This window comes from Quercus suber, unplaced genomic scaffold, assembly GCF_002906115.3.
Source record: "Quercus suber isolate HL8 unplaced genomic scaffold, Cork oak 2.0 scaffold_277, whole genome shotgun sequence".
Taxonomy (NCBI): Eukaryota; Viridiplantae; Streptophyta; class Magnoliopsida; order Fagales; family Fagaceae; genus Quercus; species Quercus suber.
Window position 1 is genome coordinate 388,600 of NW_027069733.1, and position 26,771 is coordinate 415,370.

Genomic DNA, 26,771 nt, shown 5'->3' on the forward strand with positions numbered 1-26,771 from the left:
ACCCCTAATCACCAGTACTTTAAAACATCAGGCCTGCCTTTCTTTGGATGTCTAAGAGCACCTAAAAATTAAATAGACATTGTACTGGACAAAAGTAAGCCAGTTACAAGTTAGAATGACAGGCATAAACTAGGGAGGTTCACATTCTTACAATTTTGATCTTTAAAGTCAACCAGGAGATAACAATTTATTACGCTACAAGATCGTTCAAAGCAATGTAGCCTTATATTTTTATGGTACAAAAAAGAATATAAGAACGACAAAAATATATATATTAACTGACATGACTCGTTTTGGACAAGGAAACTATAATCTTACTCATCCTATAAGGCTGTAACCAACAAAGCTATTTGGGTTCTCGGATCAAAAATGTAATTACAAACATACACATTGTAAAAGTATAGCAACCCACAATAATCATGTAACAGCACCTATATTCTATGTGTAAGTAACTCAATTTATTACCGACTCTGTCGGAGAGACTGGAAGTGTGCAGTTATGTCATCATAGTCAGGAAGCTTTGGGTGAACATGACTAGCCTTTTCCTTAGATGGAGTTTCTGCACTTGAACTTGGAGACCGTGGAATTTCAACTGAGGTTGATCTCTCTGGAAGAGAACCGGATGGATGGTTTCCTGTAGATGACTTCAGACTTTCCTCACGCAAGGACCTCTTGGATTCTGGCATTGGCTTAAAGGCTACCTGCTCTGTTGACCGGCGCTGCTTAGCACTTCCCAAGCTATCTAAGCTCTTGGTCTGAGATGAGGGCTTTGTTGGAGCTTCACTAGCATACGAGCTCCTTGAAGAGGCTTTCCTTTCAGTGCTAACAGATGTTAATATCTCTGGAAGAGATCCAGATGAATGATTCCTTGCGGATGACTTTAAACTTTCCTCATACAAGGACCTCCTGGATTCTGGCATTGGCTTGGAAGCTGCCTGCTCTGTTGACAGACGCAGCTCAACATTTCCCAAGTGATCTGAGCTCTTGGTCTGAGATGAAGGCTTTGTTAGAGCATCACTAGCATAGGAGCTCCTTGAAGGGGCTTTCCTTTCAGTGCTAACTGAAGTTAATATCTCTGGAAGAGAACCAGATGACTGTTTCCTTGTGGATGACTTTAAACTTTCCTCATGCAAGGACCTTTTGGATTCTGGCATTGGCTTAGAAGCTGCCTGCTTTGTTGACTGACGCTGCTCATCACTTCCCCAGTAATCTAAGCTCTTAGTCTGAGATGAGGGCTTTGTTAGAGCTTCTCGAGCATATGAGCTCCTTGAATAGGCTTTCCCTTCCACTCCATAGTCAGGAGTCAATGATTTCTCAGGAATATCTGTAGCCTTAGAATAAGAACTCCTACTGGTACTTGAAGAAGGGGCTTTGGTCCTCCGCGACAATCCAGTAATTGGTCGAGCATTGCCAGAGGAAGCCTGTTTAGGAAGATCTTCCTCAGAATCACTAGTAACTGCACCAAAATATTTAATTGGGACCCTTGAGCTTGAGTTTTTATTTACTTTAGTGCCTGCTTTCTGATTGTATGGCTCTCGGCTACTGCTAATAGTTTGTTGTGAGAGCTCCTCATTCGAATCATCATTATCAGAATCAGAAGATGAGACCAATACTGTTGAGTTTGGTTCTTTACTTTGTTTTAAAATCACCTTCTGATTGTGCGGCTCTTCATTGCCAGCATCATAACTAACTGAAGTACTGCCCGTCACAGAAGAAGAGGATTGCTCGATTTTGGAAAAAGTATCATCCGATGGTTGTTTGAGTGATGAGGCACTGCCTGATGGACTCCTGGTATAAGGTGGATGCCTGAAACCCCTATTTCGAAGGCCTCCTTTCAACTTTCCAAAGTTCAACTCACTACCACTATCTAGACTAGATTCTTTCAGAAGTTCATCATCTTTCCTAGCATCAGGTAACTGTGGCGTGTGGTCATTGTACTTGATGCTCAAGTCCGATTCTGATTTCTTATGTCTCGGAGATGGCACGTCACCATAACCAAACTTTTTCTCAGATAAAATACTAAATGTATTTCCTTGGTTTGTATCAAAACGTACTTCCATGGGGTCTGAATCAACTGAAGAGGTTGGTAACCATGGCTTTCTGTTAGATGCCGCATTTTCCTTCTCTACAGATGAAGATCCTGTTAACCCATGACTTGCACTCTGGTTCAGATCAGAATTTCTGTCGTAAACATTCTGTTCACGATGATATATATCAGAGTCCATACTCCCAACAAGCTTTGATTTGCCTAGCTCCTCTTCACCATCAGAACTTGGGCCCTCTGAATCATCATAAGTTACATGTGACAGATCATGTGGCTGTGAAGAAGCTGTAGAACTTGTCAAACTTTCAGAAAATACCACAGAAGAATGCTGCTCACTGAAAGAATGTGATTGAAAAATAGAATCTCCCAAGGACTCACCAATGTTTCTCTTGGGGCTCCAAGCATTTGTATTTTCGAACAGATTTACAGGTGATTTTCTACCTGGTGACGAAAAAAACAAGCTAGATTCTTGCCTTGTGAACTCATTCTCTTCATCAAATTTGTAGTTATTATCATCAGAACCATATCCATCAAAAACTACAGCAGCATTGTCATAAGAAGTCGTCTCCTCATCATTCGTGCCGATGTTCACTTCATCAATAACAGGAGAGTCCTGATCAGCATCATTCCCTAACATTTGGTGATTCAAATTCAAAATATCAATGTGTTCATCACTAGAAGTGCTTGAATGAGAATGAGAGGAAGCTCTGCTTGATTGTTTTCTGATTCTTACATCCCCAACATAATCAATTTTTTCAGATTTCATACCATCATTCAGGTCTCTAACAAATTCTACCTTATTATTGCTGGATTGTTTCTTCACACTCACTTCACCTACAGAGTCACTGTTCTCTACTTCAGATGAGTTCCTTCGAGTATATCTATCTGTCTTTTGGGAAACATTAACCAATGGGTTATTATCAACAGAAGCTGACCAGGTAGATTTCTCAGTGTTCTTATGATCATCACTGTAATACCTGTCAGCTGCTCCTGCCAAATTATCTTGTTCAGTATGATCAACTTGAACATCTTGCTTCCAAGAATTTCTTCTAGGAGAGGCATTACTAATTGGACCTTTGGCAAGATGTTCACCTTGCAACTTTGACTCTGCATATTTTTGAGATCCTTCATGGCTTAGACCATAAGCAGAAGACTTCGGTGATTCCATAGAATATTGCCCAGTGAACTTTTCACGACTTGAAAGTTCGGCAGCTGCTCTGGCAGCCATGCTTGCACGCTCTGCAGATTCAGCAGCTGCCTGTGCAGCAGCAGTAGCATCTTTAAATTCCATATTCCAATTCTGCCTACTCGAAGAAAAAGCATTACTATCCCCAGAATATGACTGCCTAAATTCTTTCTCTTCACTTCCAGTTCCTACAAGAAAAATGATCCCATAAATCCACCTTGGGAAAAAGTATATATTAAGAGTTTCCACTATGTAAGACCTTAAAGAGTAAGCATTTCCAATCTTCAAATGAATACTTCCCATACCTGAAGATCCTGCTTCTGCATTAAAGGTGCCAAATGTTGTTGCCTTATTGGCACTGACATCTACAGAATTAAAATTTTGGGAGTGAGGCGATCTCGAATTGTGGAAGTTTCCAGATTCATCATGCTTTGCTTCATGTTTAGGTGAAACTTGAACATTAGGAGGTCCCCTGTAATCATGATTAGGTGGAGCTTGGACGTGAGGTTCCACATACGTTTTACCGGCCTTCTCAAAAGTGTTTGGTCCACTCTGCTCAAATATATGGAAATGACATTAACAAAGAAACCGTATAAACAATGACACGCGTATATAGATTACTCCTCGCCCTCATATTAGCTGTATGCTTTATGACAATCTCACACCAAGCAATGTATGGACCAATTAGATAAGATTTAATCTTACCAGCAAATCCTCATTAGACTTTGTATCTTTCTCTTGCAACGAGTTAGGATCCCATTTGAAGTTATGTTCCTCAGCAATTGCACTCAAGATTTTGATCTTGGTCTGGCTATCAGGTGCTTTGGCAGATAACTTCTCAACCAACTGAATTGGAAAACATTAAAAATAAGCATTTATCTCTGACAGAGATTATGTTATTATCCGCGATTTCAACATATGCAAACATACCATGCGGCCTACACCACAATCTGGACGTAATTCAACAGCAGCAGAGACAAATTCTTTTCCATATTTAGCTGTAAAATGTTTGCGGACGTCCATGAGCTCAGGAATGTCCGCACACCTTGGAGATGCAAATATTACACTTGCAACTGCTTCCTTCAGATCAATGGGGCAGTTTCTGGAAAAAATATGAAATATATCAACACAATGCAAGCTCTCAGAATGATCTCCTTACATAAAGTCAAGATAAACCTCTATACACGGAACCCTTCACAGTTAGGATCATAATGTTGCAAGTTACAAATTCTGATAGCTTTTGGAGTCAGCTGTCAACATAATTTAAACTATTATACTAAATCAAACAGTGGAGCACCTACAAGACTGCAATTCATGTCTCACTCAGCAGGACTGAAGCTAAACCGTATCAGTGTGTGGACACTATAGAGCCATATGATTGACAGGAATTTAAATGACATCAGACATTTTCCCAAGAAAGGGCTGTCTTTCTTTATTGCTTCTAACTTTATTGCAAAGTTATGATCTACCACATTGAAATCCATGTCTCTGGCTAGGGGTTTTGATTTTGTTGATTGGTGCATTATTTGTTGTTGTTGTGGGGAGACTGTGGATCATTTGCAGCTTCATTGTGAGAAGGCTCATTGATTGTGGAGCTTTGTTTTAGGTCTTTTGGGATTTGTGGATCTTACCAAGAATGGTTCTAGATGTTCTTTTTGGTTGATGGAATTGGTTGGGGAAGTAGTAGTCTAACATTTGGAATTTAGTTTCGCTGTGCTTAATGTGGTGTATTAGGAAGGAGCGTAATTGGCGGACTTTTGAGGACATTGATAGTTTCAAAGACCAGTTGCTTGCTTCTTTTAGTGGTTCTATGTTTGGCTGGTCTTAGGCTTGAGACTCACATCTAGTGAATCTCTCCCTTTGTTCCTTTGTTCTCTCATTTTTTGTAATTAATTTTCTACTTTGTTTTTTTTCTCTTCCTCTTAATTTTTAGACCGCTTTGTGCTTTTTATGCATAAAACAGCTTTTTGAATATACATCTTTCTTACTTATAAAAAAAAGGAAATTAAAAAAGGAAATGTTTTTACCTACACAAACTAATATTGCTTGGTGTACGTAATTATGCATGCTAGCAAGAGTGCTATAAATCAACATAACTAATAACTTTTACAAATTCACATACTTTTGTGACTCAATGATTGGTAAGCGTGCTGCAATGAGTTCGCAGTATATTTCAATAAGTTCAAATGCTGCCACTGTCTTCTCCTCCCTGACAACATGTTCAACCTGAGACAAAGAATTGAAAACATAAGTTAGAAGACACACATTAATACCTTAACAAAGTATAAAAATCAAGACACAGATACAATTTACCTTTAAGGTAAGATGTCATATGCAAAATTCCAGTGCATGAAGTTAATCTTCGCTAATTTGCTACTTAACCTTATAAAAAGTCAAAATTGATGGTTGCAAATTTACCACTTAAAAAAAATTATAATATTTCATATCCACAATAAAAATCCTCATATCAATTGAAAATCATCCGAGCCTTTTTTTTTTTTCCAAATTTTTACATCTTTCACCTATCATTGAATGGTGGAACATCTCCCACTGCATAATTCCACATGGGTTATTAAAATAACCGATGCCACTAAGTTACACAAGCATTCAGTGAGTCTTAAACACAGTTGAGCCATACGCGCACAAGCTAAATAGCTTGATTATTGATTCCATGTTATTGATAACAACAATATCCATACCAATTGTACTCAATCGAAAAGAACCAAATGACAAGTAAAATCATAACAAGCACAACAGAATGATTAATAAGTGATCAAAACCTAAATGGAAACTCAAAAAAACCAATAAAAACAACAAGGATCTTGAACAACATACACGAATCATAGCAGTCCGTTCCTGCCCAGACTCTAGCAATTGAGCCACATCCCTTTTCAACTGCTTCACCTGTGCATCCTTCTTATTCTTCAACAGCTTTATCCGCGACGCCGCAAGCTTCAACGCTGTTTTGCTGAATACCAAAAAACCAAAAACAATCCAAAATTCAACAAAATTCTCATATCCAATTCCGTCAATCAAACAGTAAAAATCCGAAATTCCTCATAATCGCTTAAAACAAAGGCAAATAATAAAGAATCTGATTTCGCGGAAACCAAACAGAGTCTGAAAATTAGCTTAAAAAAAAAAAAAGTCATAGATTACCATTTCGCGGGCTTGAAACTCCTGTGTAGCATGGTTGTTCAAAATTTGTGACGAAAAAAAAGAGGTTTCAGATCGTTGGAGTTGCAGAGCAAAATTAGGGTTTTCTGAAAGGGACTGATATGTTATTTTAAATTTTCTGATTTTTTTTTTTTAATTCCAATAATATGGAATTTAAATCAAAGAAGAGGAAGAAGAAGAAGAAGAGAGAATCTTAGGGGCGAAGAAGAACATGTGAAAATGAAAGCGAAGGGAATTATTACGCGGAATATTAGTGACTAATACGTGTGAAAAAAGATATATATGAAAATTTTTAAATTAAAGCGATTTTTTGTTTTGTTTTTTTTGGGGAAAAAAAAATGATAGCGAGTTTTTACTTTTTAAATGTGAGTTCCGTAGTCAAGGACGGAACCCAGTAGTTTCAACAAACAAAGCTTTGGTACATGGAAGGTGCAGGGAAGGAACTAATTCTGAAGTTGACTTTTCCATTTTGACTAAATTGCCCTTTTTAATGGTATACTTTTTTTTTTTCTTTTTTCTTTTTTTTGATGAATGGTTTTAGGAAATGTTAGTCACGCAGAATATATTTTTAGAAAATTTTTATTAAAAAAACATATTATTTTATTGCCAATGTTCATATTTTTGATGAAAGTAATTAATTTTCTTAAAATAATTTACTAATACATATTTTACAAAAGTGTTAGATTCATGATATTTTCATAACAAATTATAAATGATAAGAGTTATTATCGGTTCTAATTTGAATCAACAACTTAAATTACTTTTTTTTTTTTCTCATCTGTAACAACTAATAACAACCTACCACTTATAATTTGTTGTGAAAATCTTATAAACATAACTTTTTTTCTCCAAAATATAAAAAATTCTTCTTTGTGTCCAATTTGTTGGCCTAACTTGGTCTTATCACAGTATCATGTGAACTAAAAATTTTATTAGCAAATTATTAAGTAGTTTTTCTTTATATATATTCTAGCCTTATCATACGCGCTTTGTATTTACGATAAGACTCTTTTTTATTATTTTGAGTTTAATGTAATTTTTCAATTTGAATTTATCTATTGTTAGTGAGTTTACACATGAATGAATTTTTAAGAAACTAAAATTTAAGATTTGAATATAAATAAACTGTTAGATTTAGAGTGTGCTAGTTTTTAAGAAAAAAAAAATGTATTAAATGTGAGTGAAATATATTCAAATAGAGAGTATGCAAATTTTTAGGAAAAAAAGTTTATCTAATAGTTTTTTTTTTTTTTTGTTGAATTACAATTTTAACTCTATTTTTATTTTTTAAGAATAAGGATTATCTAAAATTAGGGGTATTTTCACATTTTTTAAAGTCATAACTAACTTTCTAAATCCTCTTAATATATAGAAATATTTATAAAAAAAAAAAATAAGTGTGCTCACTGCTCAAGATACAAGTTGAAATAAATTTAATGTCTTATTCAGTATAGTTAACATAACCCTTGGTTTTTTTTTTTTTTTTTTAGCTTGAATGAAATAATTATAAATAACTAAGTAATAAGTAGTATTTTGAAAACATTCATGAGCTCTCGAGTGATGTGTTAAGTTTTTTTATGGAAAATATGAAGAGTCTTATAATCAATTGTCACTTTGTGGTATTTTCATTTTTCAACTAAAATACTCATGATTCATATTCTCCTTCTCTCAAGTATTGAATAACTCAATAAAACTTTAAAAAAGAAAAAGAAAAAGAAAAAAAAAGAGGGGCTCTCCTAAAATGTTGTACTTGACGAAATAATCATCAATTTTATATTTAGATAGGATAGATTTTGAAGTTATATATAAATAAAAATATAAAATAAAATAAAAAATAATTTATTGAAGTTGCGGTTTTGTCTACTTGTTACTTCTTTTTTTTTAGAAAGTTGTCTACTTGCTACTTGTTAGCATCAATCAAAATTTTGACATTATGCATACAAGCGATGCTATATGCATGGAAGAAAAAACTTATAGAAAATTTTAGTACATAATGTAATTATGTAAGAGTAAGACAAGAAATCATTTTATAAAAACCCCTTATTTCTTCTTCTTTTTCTTTTTCTAATTTTAATGCTATGTTTCTACATTTGTCTATCATTTTTCTTACATTAAATAATGACCAAACAAGAAATCCTTCTAAATTATTAACTAACATTTTAAATTACTATTCATATACAAAAGAATTTAATGGCTCATATGATTAGAATATACATGAATAGTCATCTAAAAGTCACCTAATGATAAAGGTAATTGACTAGAGGAAACTCATGATCGAAGGAAATCTTTATGGGGGAAATGAAATTAATTAAAAGCAAGGATTTACACGTACGCCAAAAGGCGTTAATGATTTATTTCGCGTGGGTCAAAACTCAAAAGGAGTAAATGATTAACAACATTGAAAAACTGTCATTTTAAGCCAATAACATTAAGAATTAAAAGCAATGTTATTACATATTCTAACAATTTTTTTGTTCATAATGTTTTGTTTTTACCCCCAAAAAAGCACAACATTACGTGACGAAGAAGTGATTTGTGGGGCAAGATATACAAAAGAAAAAAGTTAAGTTTCTTAATGCAACTGTGAATTAAAAAAGTTGGTCGTTGCTTTGGTGTTAGGGCAAGCCTGCACGTCTTAGACGCGTGTTGACCTGGGGCTGGCAGCAATTAAGAAATGTAGATAACAGTAACACTCACATAATTCACACGTAAATAATATTGCAATTTGCTGAGGCATCGTTCTCATTTCTTTGTGAAAATCTTTCACTTTTTTCGTCTTCGTTCATATACAGTATAGTCGGTAAGTCGTACATGTTGCAAATATCGTTTTCATAATCTTTTGTTTTTTCTTGTTAGTTTGGTTATATGCAAACATCCAACGCGTTAGAGACTTTATTAGCTATTTCTATCATTGAAAATGAAGCAATAATGTCTTGATGCCGGTGGAATTTTTTGCATTTAGCTTTTATATTATATTAAGGTTTGCAGTGTCTTTTTTCATGAAAAGATTATGTTAACCTGCTTTCTTTTTGGACTCTTCCTTGTCCCTAGTATCCTATTTCTTTTTCTTTTACGGGGAATACGAGCTCAAATGAATTTAACTAATTATTTTGAGGTTTCTCTTTTATTTCTTCTTTTAAAAAATTAGAGGGCGAGTGATGTCCTTGCAATCTTTTTTTTCTTCTTTCCAAGTAATTGAGGAGAAAAGCTTGAGAATAAATGAACACCTTTTTAGTTATAAGTGCAAATCCCAAAGTCCATCACAAAAATCCCAAGGTAATCCTATAATCAATCAGGACAAAATGGGCTTCTGTCATTTTTGGGCAAATTATATAGGAAAATGCCCCATTTCTCAAACTAAATAGAGAAATGTCATTATTTTAAAACTCGATTTTTGATAAATCGAGTTAGAAAAAAAAAATTCTAAAGCCTTATAATAGCGTTTTAAGGACCTATAGTGACGTTTTAAAGACCTATAGTGACTTTTTTAACTCGACTTCAAAGAAATCGAGTAATAGGTAAAAGAATGCCACTATAGATTGATTTCATTGCTTATAACTCGATTTCATTGAAGTCGAGTTTAAAAACGTCATTATAGATCCTTAAAACGTTACTATAAACTCCTTAAAATGCCACTATAAGGCCTAACTCGATTTATTAAAAATCGAGTTTTAAAAGATGTGCATTTTCCTATTTAGCTTGAAAAAAGGAAGCATTTCCCTGTATAATTTTCCTAAAAAGGGTAGAAGCCTATTTTGTCCCTATAATCAACTTCCACTCCCTGCTTGGAAATGTAAAACAAGCCCCGACAAATTACTCTCAAAATTTGAGTATCACTCATCTAGATGCTTAACTAACTAGATTATTGTACTTTTACACAAAAAGAATTGCTTTGGTGAAGAGGAACTTCCTTTTTTTTTTTTTTTTTTTTTTTTTTTTTTTCTTTTTCTTATTCGTTTCGTGCCAGATTCCTAGTGCGTCACTAATTGCTTTCTAGTGCAATGGAACTTTTCCCTTAGTCTAGGCCGAGATGAAGAGAAAGGCCCTTTAACTTATTTGGGCTTAAGCTGGTGTTATATTTCATTTGAATCCTCTCCATTTCTCTTTGAAATGGTGAGTGTGAGTGGCTGAGGGTTTATGGTCTAGATTAACTTAAAATGGTGAGTGTGGTTAGGGGCGTTTGGTAGAGAAGTTTAAGTAACGTTGTTTAAAATGATGTGGATAATATAGTTTAAAAAGTGTTGTCAAAAATACATATTTATAGTATTCATAAAGAGAAAAATGTGTTTGGTAATGTGTTTCAAATAGTATATTTTGGTGTTAGAAATATAAGTTGTATGATTGATATATGTGTTTTTTTTTTAAAAGCCAACAACGGTACTATTTTGAATTGAGATGCCACACTGCACTGACGCGTGGGAGAAAAGAGACCATCTGTACAGACGTATGAGAGAGATGAGTGAGAGCTTACTGTCAAGTAGGCTCAAAGTGTTTCACTTTTTACGGTAATATGTCAAACACAAACTCAAACAACACTTGTTCTAAATCACTTACTAAATACATAGTTTAGCATGGCGTCCACCTCTTTGGTGTTTTAAACAGCAAACAACGTTGTTGAAGTGTGCGTACCAAACAAAGCCACTAGTGTCTGAGGGCAAGCCATTTAAAAGCCTTCAACTTAACCTAATGCCAAAGTTAACTGTGATTAAACTAAAGTAACCTCTTTGTCTTTCCTCCCCAGCGTCTCTCTTGCTCGTTTTTCCAGTGGAGTTAAGGTTACTAACCACACTTAAGTTTGGTATTCGTTAAAGGCTTTTAAACGAGTTGTCATATGTAGACCAGAGATTTCATTCAAATGAATCGTGGCCATAAAATAGACAGTCTCCATTTCGAAGAGAAATTGAGAGGATCCTAATCAATAATTGTCTACAGTAACTGTAATGCTTAATTCACAATGATAAATGGAAAATGCGCTCTGTTTGGGAAATAATTTCCAATAGTCCATTTTAAGGGAACAACTACTAATGATGTTTGGGAATAACAGGGCATTTGGACATTATGGAAAGCCTGGAATTAGATGCCTTTCGATTGTGCTCAACTACGTTTCTTCTCTTTTCCACAGGATACACGCCATTTTATGTGGAAAAAAACAGTGCAGTAACTGCATTTAAATCTAAAAACTTGATTCTGTCAAGCTAAAGAAAGAGATCCAAACATCTCCTGTATACTGAAATTAAGCTTCTAATACACACATCTTGACAAGAAGGCCTCGCATCAAGAAAAGACGGGTGGTTTCCTTTGGGCACTAGTTGTATTCATCTCAATTATCACACACACTTTGAAATCAGAGTTCATTGAGAAAAAGGTGAATGATTTATACATTAGAGCTAGTGAAAAAACACAAACCTAGTTGGATCATAGGATCCACACATTAATAATTCTAAGTTCCATTTCTGAAAAATGAGAATCACTCCTTTTTCTTTTCTGTATTTGTCTCTAAATTTGCTAGGTGATACCAAAATTTGGCAAGTCAGAGTTCATCCTTCACGTTAGCGAACTGGCTCATTAAGATAGCCAAATCCATACCCTGTACCATTGTAGGCACAGCTGTCTCGTAAGGACACTCCCAAGAAAATCCAACTTTCCCAGATTTCTGTACTCTCTTTATGCATTTCTTAAACTTCTCGTGACATTTCACATTGGCCACACCTGCAAAACCAATGTTTCATTAATCACTGATCGGATTAACGAAACAACACAACCACCAAACCCAACCCCCTGGAAAAAAGGAAAATAGATCTTTTTTTTTAATATTTTATAATAGATCTAAAATCACCAGAATCTTAAGAAAATTCCATTATTCACGAATAGACACAAAGAAAGCCCCTGAAAGGGGGTGAATGCAAGGGTGAAGCAAATTTGTTGGTTTCTACTTAGAGATGTGATTTTATATCCTTGAAAATATGATTCAAAATATAATGTCATCATATTTTCACTTGTCTACTCTTTTTGTGTTATAAGCAATTAACCATTCTAAGTAGTGGATTAGAGGGCAAACTGACACAGAATATCCAATCAGCAATGATGGCCACAAAATGTTCCCCTTTAATCTTTCCTTTCTTGATAATTAACATGGTGGCTCTTGAAAAATATGGCAACCTCCAACTTTCAAAACACACCAAGATCAAACAATCAACATATCCATCCACCATAAAACCCTCAACTTGAACTTCAGCATGCAAATTTGTTTTATTACTGAGTAAATGATATGGCCCAAAAAAAAAAATCCAAAAGTTAACTACCCTTAGAATCAGTTAAACACAATTCAGGCATATAATGTTTACCTTGTGAACCTATCCTGTTGTCCTCTTCTTAATATTGAACATTAAATCCTTCTCCTACAAGACTACTCATTATCAACATCTATATAAAAACAACCAGGTACATCTAATTTGATTTGATTTTTTTCAATTCTCCTTTTCATTCCAAGACCTAATTCATATAAGTATTACAAGCAATGCTAATCAATTATTATTATTATTATTATTATTATTTTTGATAAGTACAAGTAATGCTAATCAATTAGATGAAACAATTGTGATAAAAAATTCCACAACTACATTATACTTGAAATAACATATTTCTATAGCGTCTATGATGATAGAACACATTGTGGACATGAATTAGTTTCCTCTTTCAGCGTTTCTACTATTATAAACATCCCGTAATGCCCTTATCCACCCAATAAATCTAATAATACCAAAATTTTCACAAATACTAACATGCCCTATTGTGATTGGTGTACAATAAAAACAAGGGGAGATTACATAAAATGGCCCAAAGTTTATAAAATGTTTCAAATTGATATTGCTTAAAGGAAATCTACTAAAGCAACAAACTATATTAAAAACTGCCGATGTGACAGGCAATTATTAGTAAGTAAAAAGATAATGTTGATGGTGGATGCAGACGAGAACCAGTAAAAATTTGCCGCATCAACGATTTGTAAAAATATTGTAAAATAATTTGTGCTTTTAACTTTACTCTTGCTTAAATTACAATTTGACACCTTTGACAAGTTGTAGAAAAGGTTGTGAAATTTTGAGTTGGAGCTAAATTGGCGTTTAAGAAAGCTTCTAGAGTACTTAAAAAAAAAATCATATTCACCCATGGTGAAATTAATGGAGCATTTAATAAATAAATAAATAAATACATTGAGATTGAGATTGAGATTGAGAAACAGCGTACCGTGATTTCCAACACATTCATCGTGAATTTTGCAACAGGCATCGAGATCATCACACGGTTTCTCTCCTGGACAACCGGTCCACCCTACTCCGCAGTACTTACCGTATCGTATCCCAACACCTTACAATTATTCCCAAAAAAAAAAAAAAAATTATCAATTAAATACATTAACAAAGTACCAATTTTTTTCAAGAAATGCAAGTAAGGAAATAGAAGGATTGGATTAAGCTTACTGTTACAATTCTGTGCAACGCAGGTTCTGCTGCACGTTGTCTGTCATTGAAGAAAAATTGAAAATTTTCAGAGATTTGGATTTCGGAAGATCCAGGAAATTTTTTATCACTATTATCTTCGATTCAACGATTTATTCTTTCCTACGTTTTCTCGGGAAGCTTACAGAGAGAGAGAGAGAGAGACAAAGAGGGACGTTAAGTTACCTCGGAGTTGTTTATAGAGCAGTTGGCGACGACGGTGAGGAAGATTAAAGCGAAGGCGAATGCGGCGGCGACACGTGTCTGAACGGGAACGCCGGCACTACGCTGCATTTTTTCTTTTTTTTCCTAATCGGAATGCTGGTGATGATTGTATTCTTATGCGTTTTCTAGAATATTCTATTTTTAAAAAAATACTCTTTTCGGAAGCTTCAAGGAGTTGTACAGAAAAAAATGTATCTTACAAAACTGCCCCTGTAGCGTAGGGAAGAAGATCAAGAGTTGTCCAGAATTAATAATGGTATTATGCTGGTTTTTCTGGAATTTTATTTTTTTAAGATAACCATCACGCGCGCTATGATTGGATGTAACACGTCTTCTGGACCTTTTTTTTTTACGTTTTTTTCACCTGCATCACTCATGGAAAGATTTTGAGGCAGACAATGCTTTAGACAGTTCAGCTAGAACAACCGGTAAATTTTTGTTGTTGTGTTTATTGGTAAAAAGTAATTATTAAAAGCTGATTTCATAAATTGAAAATTTTTTTTTCTTAAAAAAAAAAAAATCAATGGCACTCTACCCATTTTATCTTAAAAAAAAAAAAAAAAAATCCATTCCAACCTTACAATATGAGGTTAGATTTCTTTCAATTTTAATAGGATATGTGACAAGTAGCATTAATTTGATTTTTCAACTTCACATATCTTATATCTAAATTTAAAAAAAAATAAAAATAAAAAAGAATTAGAGAATGTAATTTAGGCCTGATTGCAGAATTGCTAATTGATGGCATTTGAAAGTTGGAACGGGCGGGTTTCTGTTACCAAATAGTGAAGGCTTGTTGTGTTTTCTGTTTGAAGTACAAAACTTGAATGGTTCATTATTTTTTAGTCTGTTTTGGCAATAGCTTTGTGTTTTAATTTTTTAAATTATGTATAGCTTTTTAGAAGCTTAGTTTTTTTAGCTACAACTATGCTTTAACCAACTTTCAGTTTCAATCAAAAACTACATCCAAATGAACTGGTCAGATCAGATGTAATTAGAGATAATCCACAGAAGCCTTTCAAGCAGGACCGGCTCAATGAATTTGGGAGCCCTAGGCGAAAGCTTTAAACGAGGCCTTTTATTATATTTAATTATAAATTCATATATTTTTTTCAATTAAAATTTATTTTTCTTGCTTTTTGAGAGGCAAAATTACTAATTAAATTTATTTCTTTTCCTGCAAGATTTTGTTTTTTACTAGTAATAAATTTGTCCATGGCTCCTTTTTGAGATTCAATTAGTTCTTCTCTGTCTTTTTTTTTTTTTTTTTTTCATATCCAGATAAATATTTTCTAGTAGACATTTGTAATTAAAAAATATTTAGGAATAAATGAAACACAATCTATAATAAAAAAAATTACAATTTAACTAAAATAATATAAATTTAATGTATAAAACAATAGAACCTGTTTTATCAAATGCACAATTGCAGCTTTACTTAATATGATCACTTTACACTTTAAACCTGCACAAAAAAATTAAAATTAATATTAGTACAAAGTAAATTATTCTAAATTTATAATTTTGTTATTAATACTCTTTTTTTTGTGTAGCACAGTAGCAGTAAACCTTTTTTTTAGCATAATGAGTAGGATTCAACTTGATCTACTAAGACTAAAACCTAGCCACTATCCCTCTAAATCTGATTTCTTTAAAAAAAAATAAAAAAAAAAGACTAGACTATTCTAGACCATTCAAAACTCAAAAGGTGTAAGACTATTCAGCTTTCAGCCTAAACGTGTAAGACTTTAACTCTTTTCTCTTTATGGGTCTATTGACCATTCAGACCCTTCAAAGAAACAAAAAGCTTCTAGAGTTTTAGAGTAATCTAAAGGAACCAAACCAAAGTTCACTTCAGCTTCACCCAAAAAAAAAAAAAAAAAAAAACCAAGACACTGCTCTACTCACGCCTCTTCAAAAGAAAAAAAAAAAACCCAGACCCGTGAGCAAACTCCTCTTCAAAAGAAAAAATAAAAAAAACCCAGACACTCATGAAAAAAAAAAAACTGAGACACCCAACAGTAAACATGAAGAAGAGTAGAAGACGAAAGAGACAAAGGAAGAGAAAACAAAAAATGAACCTTCAGTGAACACACAAGTCTATTGCCAACACAGTTGATGAGTAAGCCAACTAATGAGTGTTTTTTTAAGAATCAAGATAGTCAGATAGAGAGAGTCAGAGATTGAGTTTTTTTTTTTTTCTTCTTTCTTTTTTCTTCTTTTCTTATTTGCCTCTTCTTTCTACTTTTGTAATATTTTCTTCTGCAAGCTAATAATTTTTGCCGTTTGTAATCTTTTCTTATGCAAGCTAAAGATTTGGTGATGGTTTGAATTGATGGGATTAGTCACATTGTCAGTTTGTCACTTCAGCTTTTTTCTATGTGATAAATGGGCCTCTGTGACTGTGAGAAATGGAGCCTCTGTGAGAAACGAGTGGCCTGATGAAATTTGGTAATGACCGTTTGAAATTAATTAATTGTTATTATTATTATTATTATTTTGGTGAGAAACGGGCCTCTGTGAGGAACAGGCCTTCATGAACCTGGTGATGGCCGTTTGTAAATTTTTTTTTTCTCAGATGAAAAAATAATATTATATACTATATTATTGCTATTTGGGAGCCCTCTTATAAGTGGGGCCCTTAGGCAGTGGCCCAGCTCGCCTATAGCTTCAGCCGGCCCTGCTTTCAAGTGGGGTTAATGACTGGTTCATTTTCAAAATATATATAGCTTGTATGACATGTCTTCAAAAGCTCTAAACAGTGATCAAGCAAATACACTTGATGATGAAATATCAGAATCAACAGATGCCTTCGACAAGGCAATCCAAAGGTATAGCAAATAAAACCATCGAAACAGCCAAGTGCAACTGGAATTCTGGCTCCATCCTTCAGGCATGTTGATTGTCGGGCAGCCAAGCAGTTGCTTAGATCACAGTTCACAAACCTCAGGAAACAAACACAGTTACAAAGTGATATTATCAGATGATGGCAATTTTTCAAGTGTAACTCATTTAAAGATAAAAAATCTAAAAGGTATTAACACCTCAAATCTATATTCTCCCCACCACTGGCATAAGAATCCTTTATATCCCCACAAACCACTGCAAAATATCAGACATAAAAATTTGGAAAAGATGTTGTGAAATTGTATTAAGAGTTTTGCTAATCACACCAAATTGGATTCAAGTGATTGATCAGGATACCACCAGTAGAAGTATAGTAATTGAGGAGAAAAATAGTAAACCAATGCAAATTTGCAGTATTATGATTCATTCAGCAGCAGTGGTGCCAGTAGCTTTCAACATCAATAACAAAGTAACAGCAAGGTACATACGAAGTTACTTTCAAGTACATGGATTATTAAGGTTACGAGAGATTCCAACTGATTTCTCAGCTTCAAAAATTTTGCAGAAGAAACAAAAATTTAAAATCAGGGTTCTCATGTTTCAGATCAAGCAATGACATGAGAAGCTTACACATTCAAGCCCCTTAAACAGTGGTTATCCTCAGACTTTGTAACCAGTGATAGTAAAACCCCTTCCCACTATCTCACCAGCACAAAACCAGGCAAAGCATTCCAGCCCAAACAAAGCAGCAATACCAGCATCTTCGACCTTCAAGTCTTGCTTGTGCTTCCACAAATGCTTGACATAATCAAGTTCCTTCCAGAATGACTCATAACGACCAGGAATACTGTACAGAACAGAACAAATAAGTCCAATGAAGTTGCAGATGTATAAATCTGAAGGGAAAGCTGTGCATGATAGTTCACTTCACCACAATGAGCACAAACAACAACAACCATGACCAAGCCTTAGTCCCAAAACTTTGGATCATCAACAGACTAGTCAAGATCGGCCACATGTATTCTTTTTACCATTTGATTCTATCCATAATCATTCTCTATTACTTCTTTAATTGACATGTCCTTTTTTTACTACTATTAATTTTATATTTGGTCATCCTTCACCACAATGGGTACAAACATAAGGTGATGTTAATTTTTCTCAAAAAGTAGTAGAGCTAGACATAATTTTTAATGAGGTAGGGGTGTGAGTGGGTTTTCCATGATGAGTTAGGGACAAGAATCCAAAAGCCACCACAAGTCCAAACCATTGCCATCCCTATTCTAATGTTATCACCAAAGGAACTGAATGTTAAAAACTGTATGGTCATGAAAAGGCTTTGATTTAGAAGTTCAAGATGTGGAACAGGAACTAGAGATGATAAGTTGCGACAATCCAACGACTTTTACTTCTCCAACACTCTCATATATTACTAGTAGCAACAGTAATATGAGCACAGTTTTTCTTCAAGTTATTAACCCTAATAACTCAAATAGCCCACAAGCAATGGAATTTTCATTCATTATTATTCTAGCAGAAGTATTTCACTTAAGAAGTTTCTATTACCAATTAGATCTTCTACATTACTAATTAAAGCAAAGGTGTTCTGAAGGATATGATAGTTTACACATGGTGAGGCTTGTTAGACCAATGTAGGTTTTTAATAGCAAACTTTACTTCCCAATGTAGATCTTTAAAAGTAAATTTTACTTTTCAATGGAAGTCTTCACTTTTCTAGTTTTCTTTACATAGAGTTCAAAACTTGTCCAACAAATACCTTAGAAAGCCAATAAAAAGCACCTTTTTAAGTTTGCACCTACCATGAGCAATCTATATCCATACAATATGTTACAAGAGCATTGTTATGCTCTACTGGATGCAGCAAGCAAAGAGCTCAATGAAAGAAAAAAAAGGATCAAATAACAAGATATTCTAGAATTATGGTCTAGTTTTGATGCGAGACTTTATCAACACCTTAGATAGGCAACTTTAGTTATCTATGAGTCTTAGTAATAAGTTTTTTTAAGTTAGAAAGTTTTTTGTTTAGTTCTAGTTAGGTTTTCTTAAGACTATGGGTAGTTTGGTAATTCCATATTTTTGGAATGGGCTGTATCAAAGGGCCATGAGTCTAAATTAATGTTCCCTTTTTAGGAGTCCTAGTCTATCTAAGAAAGGGATTGGCAATAGCCTATATAAAGGCTTCAATGTAGTCAATAAGATTAAGATAAAGAAGTTGAGTTTAATAAAACTCCAACAGCTTATTTTTTGATAGGAGGGTGTGATTGCCTTCTCTTTCTTAAGTGTAATTGATTTGTGAACCTAGGTGTTATTTCCTAGGTTTATCTTTCTTTGTTTCTCACACCAATTACTGCTTTGACACCAAAAAAGCATCAAACTCATCAAGATCCAATCTTTTATTACCTAACCCTACCTAAACCCTTAAATAACAAAACCTATTTAAGAACCCTTTGAGATCTCATCAGGAATCCTAATTTCATGCCAAAATTCAAAATATCCTATAGCAACAATAGTATCGCAGCCCATTAAGGCTTTTATCTTGCATAAAATAAACTCACCAAACACCTACTTATTGAAATATGCATCATTGCACATGGTCTACACTAGAGCCACTATAATATGCTTAAAAATTCATACTGTCAAATATTCATCAAGGCACATTATCGATTTTAGGCTTATTTACAACATTCTTGCAATCGTTTTACTTTAGAGCTAGAATGCTTATTGCTAAATATATGGTGCCCAATATTTAACATGTTCTCAAACTATCTAAGTTCTTATAAGATAATACCACTCCACACAATTCATTTTAAAAAACCCACCAAAACCAAGTAAAAAGTAATTTCAAATGTCAATACGACACGGGGGAAAGAACTATAACCTAGCAAGACGAGTGTAAAACAATTGCTTGGACAAGAGATTGCATTTCTCCACCGTGGGTGGCTCCTGAATGAATTGCTTGTTCTGCTCCAACAACTGCTTGTAGTAAGCACCTCCATGCTTTGAAACAAACTGTGAAGCTTGGACAGCCTTAGACTGCAACTGATGCAACTTCGACGCCATCAACTTTCCCAATTAAGCCTAATCATAAAAAAAATAAAAATAAAAATAAATAAACCAATATGAAACAAAATACTCCAAGTTTAACATTGGAGACCAACTTCATATTTCCAAATTAGAAAAGAAGGCCAATATGCACATATAACACAACCGCACTGCTATTCTGGTTATTAACAAGAAATAGTGAAGATATATACTACTAAGTACTAACAATTAACTCTCATTCATTCACAACTCACAACCATTCACAGAAAACATCTTTTTTTCCTTCAATTGGTAATTACACAATCACCAAGAGGGCCACCTTGCTCTTACAAGGGGAAGATGTGCCATTTGAGCTTGAATTCATTGGCCATTCACAGCAAAGATACCAACTTTCATACCAAACACATAAAATGATAAATAAATAAATCAATCAATTCATATAATCAAAATTTAAGTTCAAGCCAATATGGGTTTCGATCAAAAACCCAAAATTTTAAGATTCTGATAGCCACACATATATATTTTCATAGTTCTCACACTGTGTTTCCAAAGTCAGAGATTGCCACGAAGCACAACTTTAACATTACACAAACCCCATTAAATTTAACCCAAAAATTATAAGAGCAAAAACACAAGCAGATCTGTCAAAAAGCAGAAGATCTAAAACAAAAGCCCAAGAGATAGAATTAAATTTATTTTCGTGTAATGAAAATTAAGAATATAAGGAAATTAGAAATCTTGAGTACATGCGAAGTGAATTAAAGAGGCTTTACCTTTGTTATTGATCTATTAGACGAAAGAGCAAGAGAGTGAGAAGCAGAGGAAGAGGACGGCTTTTGGTTCTCTCGCCGCTGCGAAGTATGAGCAGTGCGAGCGAGTGAGAGAAATCGTTTGTGGGTTTTAGGTAGTTTAGCTGTGAGTGCATTTTATTTGTCTTATAGTGGGGTAAATTTGGCTTTTCAAATTTACTTGGTAAGGTAAAAGACTATAGTCGAATTGAATTAAAGGAATCGAGCTGGTTGAAACTATCTCAAAAAAGAATTTTTGGAGTTTATAATTTTTTTTTTTTTTTTTTTTTTGTCTCTCTAACGATTGAATAAGAAATTTGAGACTCAATTTTTATCTACACTAAAAATTAATTGGTATCTTAATTTAATGATAAATACCAAAAATTAATTGATATTTTGGTCTTATAATAAAGAGTTATTATCAAGAGTAGACGATATAGGTTGTAACTTTCTCAAACAAAAAAAAAAAAAAATCTTTTTTCTTAAGTTATCTAACTTTTTGCATTCACTTCCCCAACAAAACTCTCCCATTTTTTCTTTATTCCATTCAAATATTATATTTTAACCAATGGTCATATCCTTCACCCTAATTCTCAGTACAAACTCCCCAAACTTGGGGCTGAACTAGATTTCTAAGAATAGAGGGTCAAAATTATAAAAAAAATATAAAAATTGAATCAATATAAAAGTGTCATACAATAAGTAAGAAAATTTTGGGGAGCCAACCTTCTATATTTTTGAAAACCTTAAGTAAATTTATGAGTAAAAATCCAATATTTGAGAAACTTGGAGAGCCAAACTTTAAGTAAATTTAGGGGTAAAACCCTAACATCTGAGAAGTTTGAGCTAGCCCCTCCTATCTTCTATGTGGTTTCACCCTTGACCCAAACCTATTTCCATTCACTCAAATCTTCACCCAAATCGTCAAACCTAATTCCAAATCCATGCACCTGTGTTTGGTTCAACGAAAATGCTTTTCCGAGCGTAAAATCATTTCAAGGGAAATTGTTTTCTTGTAAAGGAAAATGTATTCAGGCTGTTTGGCTGTCTCAGAATTCGTTTTACGGAAAATCAATTCCGGTGTTTGGTTCGGAAAACATTTTACAGAAAATGCTGCTAGTTTTACGAAAAATCAATCTCGATGTTTGGTTCGGAAAACATTTTACGGAAAATGGTGATCGTTTTACAGAAAATCAATTCCCATGTTTGGTTTGTGGATCATTTTACAGAAAATATGAAATGCCTTACAGCCTCCTGCATTACAAACTTGTAACAGTACAGAATGTTTGATCCACCATAACATCAAAATAATCATCCAAATATACCCATAATATTTATATCAAAACAGCCACATCAATCTTTCACCATTGGCATTACACCTCCATGGTGTATAAAAATGATACCTACACCTGGTATCTGAACAGTACAAATACATAATTTGGGCAAATGTATCTTCCCAATAATACAAAAGACTTACATATATAATACCATAGTTAATCCCTAAAGCTAATTGCTGGAACTACAACAAAAGTTAATCCCTAAAGCTACCGTCACAGTCAACATGAAACAGACAAACCAGAGGTGTGTGCACAAAAAATTATCCATCCACAGCTTTCTCAGCTTAGCATTCTTAGCTAGAAATCCCTGTGCTGCCTTCTTATTTTCACATAGATAGTCAAAGGCAATTGCGAGCATGTCTTCGCTACAGCTATCTGCCATCATAGTCATGATCTTAGAGTAAAGAATTGTGTAATCAATAGGCCCCCGGTTGATTTATATCAAAGCCACAGTAATTTCTTTCAGTTGATTAGACAGATCAGTCAGCACACTATCCTCAGAGGGAGGTGCATGCCCTCTTTTGCAGGACTTGGAAATTCCCGACCCAGTGGTGGATGACTCTACCGCATTCTTCCCTTTGTCCACCACACCTTCCTCCGCATTGTCCACCACAAACTCAGTACTGTCCCCATTGTCTGGCTCATTCTCAATATCCACATACGACTTAGAAAAGCTACCTGTAGTTGTATCCTTCCCCACTACAATAGCAAATTTTCGTACATCTCAATCTTTTTGTTCAGATACTCTGCATGCTTTTGATGCGCTTGTAAGGGAGAAAGGAACGTTTAATACCAATGCAATAATCACTTCACTCATAAATTCAATATAGATGCCATTAGATGATTTAAGTCAATGATAAACAAAACAAAAAATCTGTTAGGGAACAAAAGACATAACCCATGATTTTGAAGATAAGTACAATAGAAAATACAATGTACAAATGCTAAGACCAGATTTGTCAATAGATCCGCACATGACAGTCATATTTGAAAATTTGTAAAAGCAATGGAATCCTAAAAAGAATGACACTATAAATGTCATATAAAGAGGGTACTTGAGCAACCTTGTCTTGTTTTCAATTCATAGATTATAAAAGCCAAAAACATATATTATCATTTATATTAAGAAAATATAGTTGGAAGCCATACCATCACTTCTTCTTGATATGTTTTTTCATTGCATGTTATCATCTTTAAATTATCATCCTAGCCGAAGCCGCTCTTCTTCCTAATAGTTTGAATAGTGGTCCACATAGTCCTCATCCGATTCTCTATATAAGAGGGGTGGCACTTGACCCCAAATTGTGCAGATATCTCTTTCGCTACAAAAGCAAAGGAGTCGGCCCTGAAGGTGTTAGAAGGCTTATTGCCCTTTGCAGCCTCCTCGGCAAGTAGCCTAAGTAGAGTCATGTGCATAGGGGGCAGCCACCTTAATTGTTTACTGCCGCCCACCTTCTCTTTTCCCTTTAACATTACTACATATGAAAATTGTATAGTGAGAGTAGCATTTGAAAATGAGAGTAACATTTAGTAATTACGCTCGGAATATGAACAACAAATCAAACACACATACAACCAAGCTTATAGATGTGCACAACAAAATGAACACATGCTAACACTGGAAATAACAATGTAATGCTGGAAATAATTTTTTTTTGCTGAAAATACTTTTTCCTTCACCACCAGAAGTCTATAGTAAATACATTGTCCTTACAGGAAAAAAAAAATTACAACACATATTACAATCATAGAAATTTGAATAAAGTACTACTCTCCACTCCTAGTATAGTCAGACCATATAGCTTGGCATATCTGATCTCTCTTAGCATTCCACACTCTACTGTCTTCAATGGAGTCTCGACATGACTATGTTTTTTGTTGGGGGCCACTAGACTCTACTTGGTTCATTGCAGCTTTCATAATATAGTCATTTGGTTCAATCACCATAATGTGATTATGAATCACACAACATGCTAACACTACTCTCACTTGGGTTTCAAAAGACCAAAATGGTTCTACATCTAACACTCAAAAACGTTTCTTCAACATTCCAAACCCTCACTCAATGGTAGTTCTCAATGAAGAATGTTGGAAGTTGAACAATTCTTGCTCATTCTCAGGAGGACAATCACTAAACTCTTTCAAGTGATATTGCACACTCCGATAAGGTGAAAAAATTCCATTTTTATTACCATACCCAGCATCACCAAGATAATATTTACCAACATATATTCAAAAATAAAACCAAATCACTACTATGCTTAGGAAAATGCACAATATTTATTAAACTAATAAACCAAAAAGGTGAAGTATAATACCTTCAGGAATTAAAAATCCCTTTGGCCTAGCAAATGCATCATTTAACACACGTGAATCATGTGCATTGTCTTCCCATCCAGCCAATACATAGTAAACTTTAAGTCAAAACTGATGGCAGCTAACACATTTTGCGTGGTTCCATCTTTGCGACCACGAAACCTTCCTTGTATTTCAGGTGGCATAGATGCACGAACATGTGTATCATCTATTGCTCCAACACAATCCTAATTTTGGACAGACATAATGATTTAAAATTACACAAATCTTCACAATTTACAAAAATACATAAGTCGCAATATTTACCTTAAAATATGGGTAGAACCTTCTGCTATTCCTTATCTCTAGGGGTGTATCTTTACTAGGCAGTCTTATTAGAGTTCTATATAATTTCAGGACCCCCCTAAGAACGACCTTGAAGTATCTATGAACAGTCTCAGTCGATCTATAGAACCGACTACCAATTACATGGAACCTCACATTATGACCAATAATGTGTAAGAAAATTAGCACTTGCTCATAGACACGTGAATAGTTGGGCGTATGTGCTCCCCCTCAGTGAGGATGTGACATAAGTGGTGGAAAGTTATAGGATTCATCCTAATTTGACTCACACAATGTCTCTAACTTCCATGAAGAATACTATTTATGTATTCCTCTCTTTCGGTTGCATGATTAATATAAGGTACCCTAGGCAATCATATACGCTGCAATTTTCTTAACAATGCAACCCCTATAAGGAGGATAGATGCAACTGAGGCAAGAATTGCAGCTTTGACTTTTTTTTTTCATCTAAAAGATCACAAACACTATGGTCTAAGAGGTATGTAAACAAGCATGCTATTGATTACACAGTATATAAAAACAGCCACAAACAGAAAACATCCAAACCACATTGACAACGAGTACCAAAATTTTTATGCACATATATTTTTGTATAATTGTAACATCAACAACATACACAACATAATACCATCACAATCAATATTTACACCAACAAATCACATTGCATTCTATTTTTGTATAACTGTAACATCAACAACGTACACAACATAACACCATCACAATCAATATTTACACCAACAAATCACATTGCATTCTATTTTTGTATAATTGTAACACCAAACAAAGTTAAATTCTTAAATCAATAATTAAATAAAAAATGGATAATTAAAAAAAGTAAATAAATAATTATATAAATATATAAATAATTATATGAAGTAAATAATTATATAAATAAATATATATATTTATATATAGATCGGATCTGAGAGGGTGGGTCAGAGGTTAGGTTGTTTATGGGTTTGAGGGTGGATTTTGGCTAGATGGGTTTGAGGGAATGTGGATCGGCTTTTGTAGAGGGTGGGTCAAAGGTGTGTGGATTTATGGAAAGGTGAGGTGAGGTCGGAGGTGTGTGGATCAAACTGAGAAATGAACTAAGAGGGTGGATCGAACTGAGAAATGCACTCACCGTGGATCAGACTGAGAAATGGAAAAGGGAAACTCACCGTGGGTGTAGAGGATCGGTTGCGTGAGGGAGAGGATTGGCTGTGTTTGGCGTGAGGGAGAGGGTGGAGCTCGGTGTGAGTGATCTTGGAGAGTACTTGCTGTTGTGAGAAGTGCATGTGAAAGAAGCTCAGAGAGAGTAATGTGAGGAGTGTAAATGGTTTGAAGTGAAAATGAAAACGGAAAATATTTTATGCCTTGGGTCCCTTATTTTACGGTCAACACTGAAAATATTTTTAATTTGACCTAATTTTCCGTAACAACCAAACACACACTTTTACGGAAAAGCATTTCCGACATTGGTTTGAAGCCAAAACAAATGGACCCTTTAGCCCCATCATCAAACATAACCATAAAACGAAATACCAAAAAAATAAAATATAACACAAAGGCATTGATTTAAGATTAAAGGGCCTCACATTTGACACAATGTGCCCCTTAACTTTGTGTCACCATTCTTAGTGGCAACAACTTTAAAGATGACTTTGCCAATGTCACAATGTTGTTGCTTTAGCAGTAATGCTCCTCTAATGATGCTTGATAATAGATTAAAGGGCCTCACATTCAACATAATGTGCCCCTCAACTTTGTGTCACCATTCTTAGCGGCGACAGCTATAGAGACCTTGGCATCGATGACTTTGCTGTGTCATAATGTTGTTGCTTCAGTGGTGATGCTCCTCTAGTGATGCTTGAGAGAGAGAGAGAGAGAGAGAGAGAGAGAGAGAGAATGGGTGGTGGGAGGAAATCTCTGTTGAGAGGGATTAAAGAGAGCAAGAGAGAA

The 26,771-nt window shown here is 34.4% G+C and overlaps 3 protein-coding genes across 3 annotated transcripts; all 3 read right to left on the reverse strand.

Annotated features, from left to right (window-relative positions):
• Window positions 1-161: 161 nt before the first annotated feature.
• On the reverse strand, window positions 162-6,665 carry LOC112010779 (uncharacterized). The gene is made up of 7 exons (XM_024043142.2): window positions 6,390-6,665; window positions 6,066-6,198; window positions 5,353-5,456; window positions 4,161-4,332; window positions 3,936-4,076; window positions 3,536-3,782; window positions 162-3,418 (listed from the first exon to the last, which is right to left on the reverse strand). Exons 1-7 carry the CDS (start codon window positions 6,419-6,421, stop codon window positions 462-464), a joined length of 3,786 nt encoding a protein of 1,261 aa, XP_023898910.1. The 5' UTR covers window positions 6,422-6,665; the 3' UTR covers window positions 162-461.
• A 5,016-nt stretch (window positions 6,666-11,681) lies between these two features.
• Window positions 11,682-14,298, reverse strand: LOC112010786 (probable phospholipase A2 homolog 1). The gene is made up of 4 exons (XM_024043154.2): window positions 14,093-14,298; window positions 13,889-13,928; window positions 13,656-13,775; window positions 11,682-12,116 (listed from the first exon to the last, which is right to left on the reverse strand). Exons 1-4 carry the CDS (start codon window positions 14,198-14,200, stop codon window positions 11,938-11,940), a joined length of 447 nt encoding a protein of 148 aa, XP_023898922.1. The 5' UTR covers window positions 14,201-14,298; the 3' UTR covers window positions 11,682-11,937.
• A 3,073-nt stretch (window positions 14,299-17,371) lies between these two features.
• Window positions 17,372-20,957, reverse strand: LOC112010793 (uncharacterized). Its single transcript, XM_024043161.2, has 3 exons — window positions 20,815-20,957; window positions 19,878-20,077; window positions 17,372-17,825 (listed from the first exon to the last, which is right to left on the reverse strand). The coding sequence occupies exons 2-3, from the start codon at window positions 20,057-20,059 to the stop codon at window positions 17,639-17,641; spliced, it is 369 nt and encodes a 122-aa protein (XP_023898929.1). The 5' UTR covers window positions 20,060-20,077; window positions 20,815-20,957; the 3' UTR covers window positions 17,372-17,638.
• Window positions 20,958-26,771: the final 5,814 nt, after the last annotated feature.